Source organism: Poecilia reticulata, linkage group LG10, assembly GCF_000633615.1.
Source record: "Poecilia reticulata strain Guanapo linkage group LG10, Guppy_female_1.0+MT, whole genome shotgun sequence".
NCBI classification, from domain to species: Eukaryota; Metazoa; Chordata; class Actinopteri; order Cyprinodontiformes; family Poeciliidae; genus Poecilia; species Poecilia reticulata.
In genome coordinates, this window is record NC_024340.1 from 32,070,389 (window position 1) to 32,071,159 (window position 771).

Sequence of the window (771 nt, forward strand, 5' to 3'; positions counted from 1 at the left end):
TCACCCATTCACATTCACACTCAGCCATTCACACACCAATATGCAGATCGGGAGGCAACTTGGGGTAAAGCGTCTCGCCCAGGGGCAGGCCGACATGTGGCAGGAGGAAGCTGGAATCGAACCTACAACCTTCCGATGACTACTCCACCCACAGAAACCTCTTGCGGTCCAGTTCAACCAACTGGATCAGAACAGAACCGGGTCAGGTGTGTGCGCTCACCCGTCCAGGGTCCCCCGGTCAAATGACTCGGCGAAGAAATGTTCCCCCATTGGTTCTGGAGCCTTGTAGGTCACCTGAACACAGGAAACGTCCAGTAGGTTCTGATTGGCCGGACCTCAAGTGTTCAAACCTTAGGTAACCACGGCAACAGCACCCGGAGGCTCACCTTGGGCGCAGCGGGGGCTTTTGGTGCGGGCGGGGCTTCTTCGTCCACGTCCAGTTCGTCGTCGTCCTCGGTTCCGGCCAGGTCCAGGTCCAGGTCCAGGTCGTCCTCCACGTCCGCGTCTTCATCCTGGTTCTGGTCCTGGGCCCGGCAGGTGGGCACCAGGCCGACGCAGAGCAGGCCCGCCGCCAGCAGAACAAACAGCAGCGCCTTCTGATGCATGGTCTGCAGACAAGCACAACATGATGCAGCGCTCCGTCTCCATGGAGACCACCCAGCCCCTCAGGAGCGGTGGGGGTCCGTCTCCATGGAGACCACCCAGCCCCTCAGGAGTGGCTGGGCTCCGTCTCCATGGAGACCACCCAGCCCCTCAGGAGCGGTGGGGGTC

At 61.3% G+C, this 771-nt stretch overlaps 1 protein-coding gene across 2 annotated transcripts in view; it reads right to left on the reverse strand.

Moving 5' to 3' along the window:
- canx (calnexin) overlaps positions 1-771 on the reverse strand; it is a 20,202-nt gene that overhangs the window by 13,370 nt on the left and 6,061 nt on the right. For both annotated transcript variants that reach the window (XM_008421000.1, XM_008421001.2), the window contains exons 2-3: positions 387-608; positions 221-294 (exon numbers count right to left, since the gene is read on the reverse strand). In XM_008421000.1, the coding sequence (XP_008419222.1) occupies positions 221-294; positions 387-605 (293 nt within the window). In that variant the 5' untranslated portion in view covers positions 606-608. The remainder of the gene's footprint in view (positions 1-220; positions 295-386; positions 609-771) is intronic.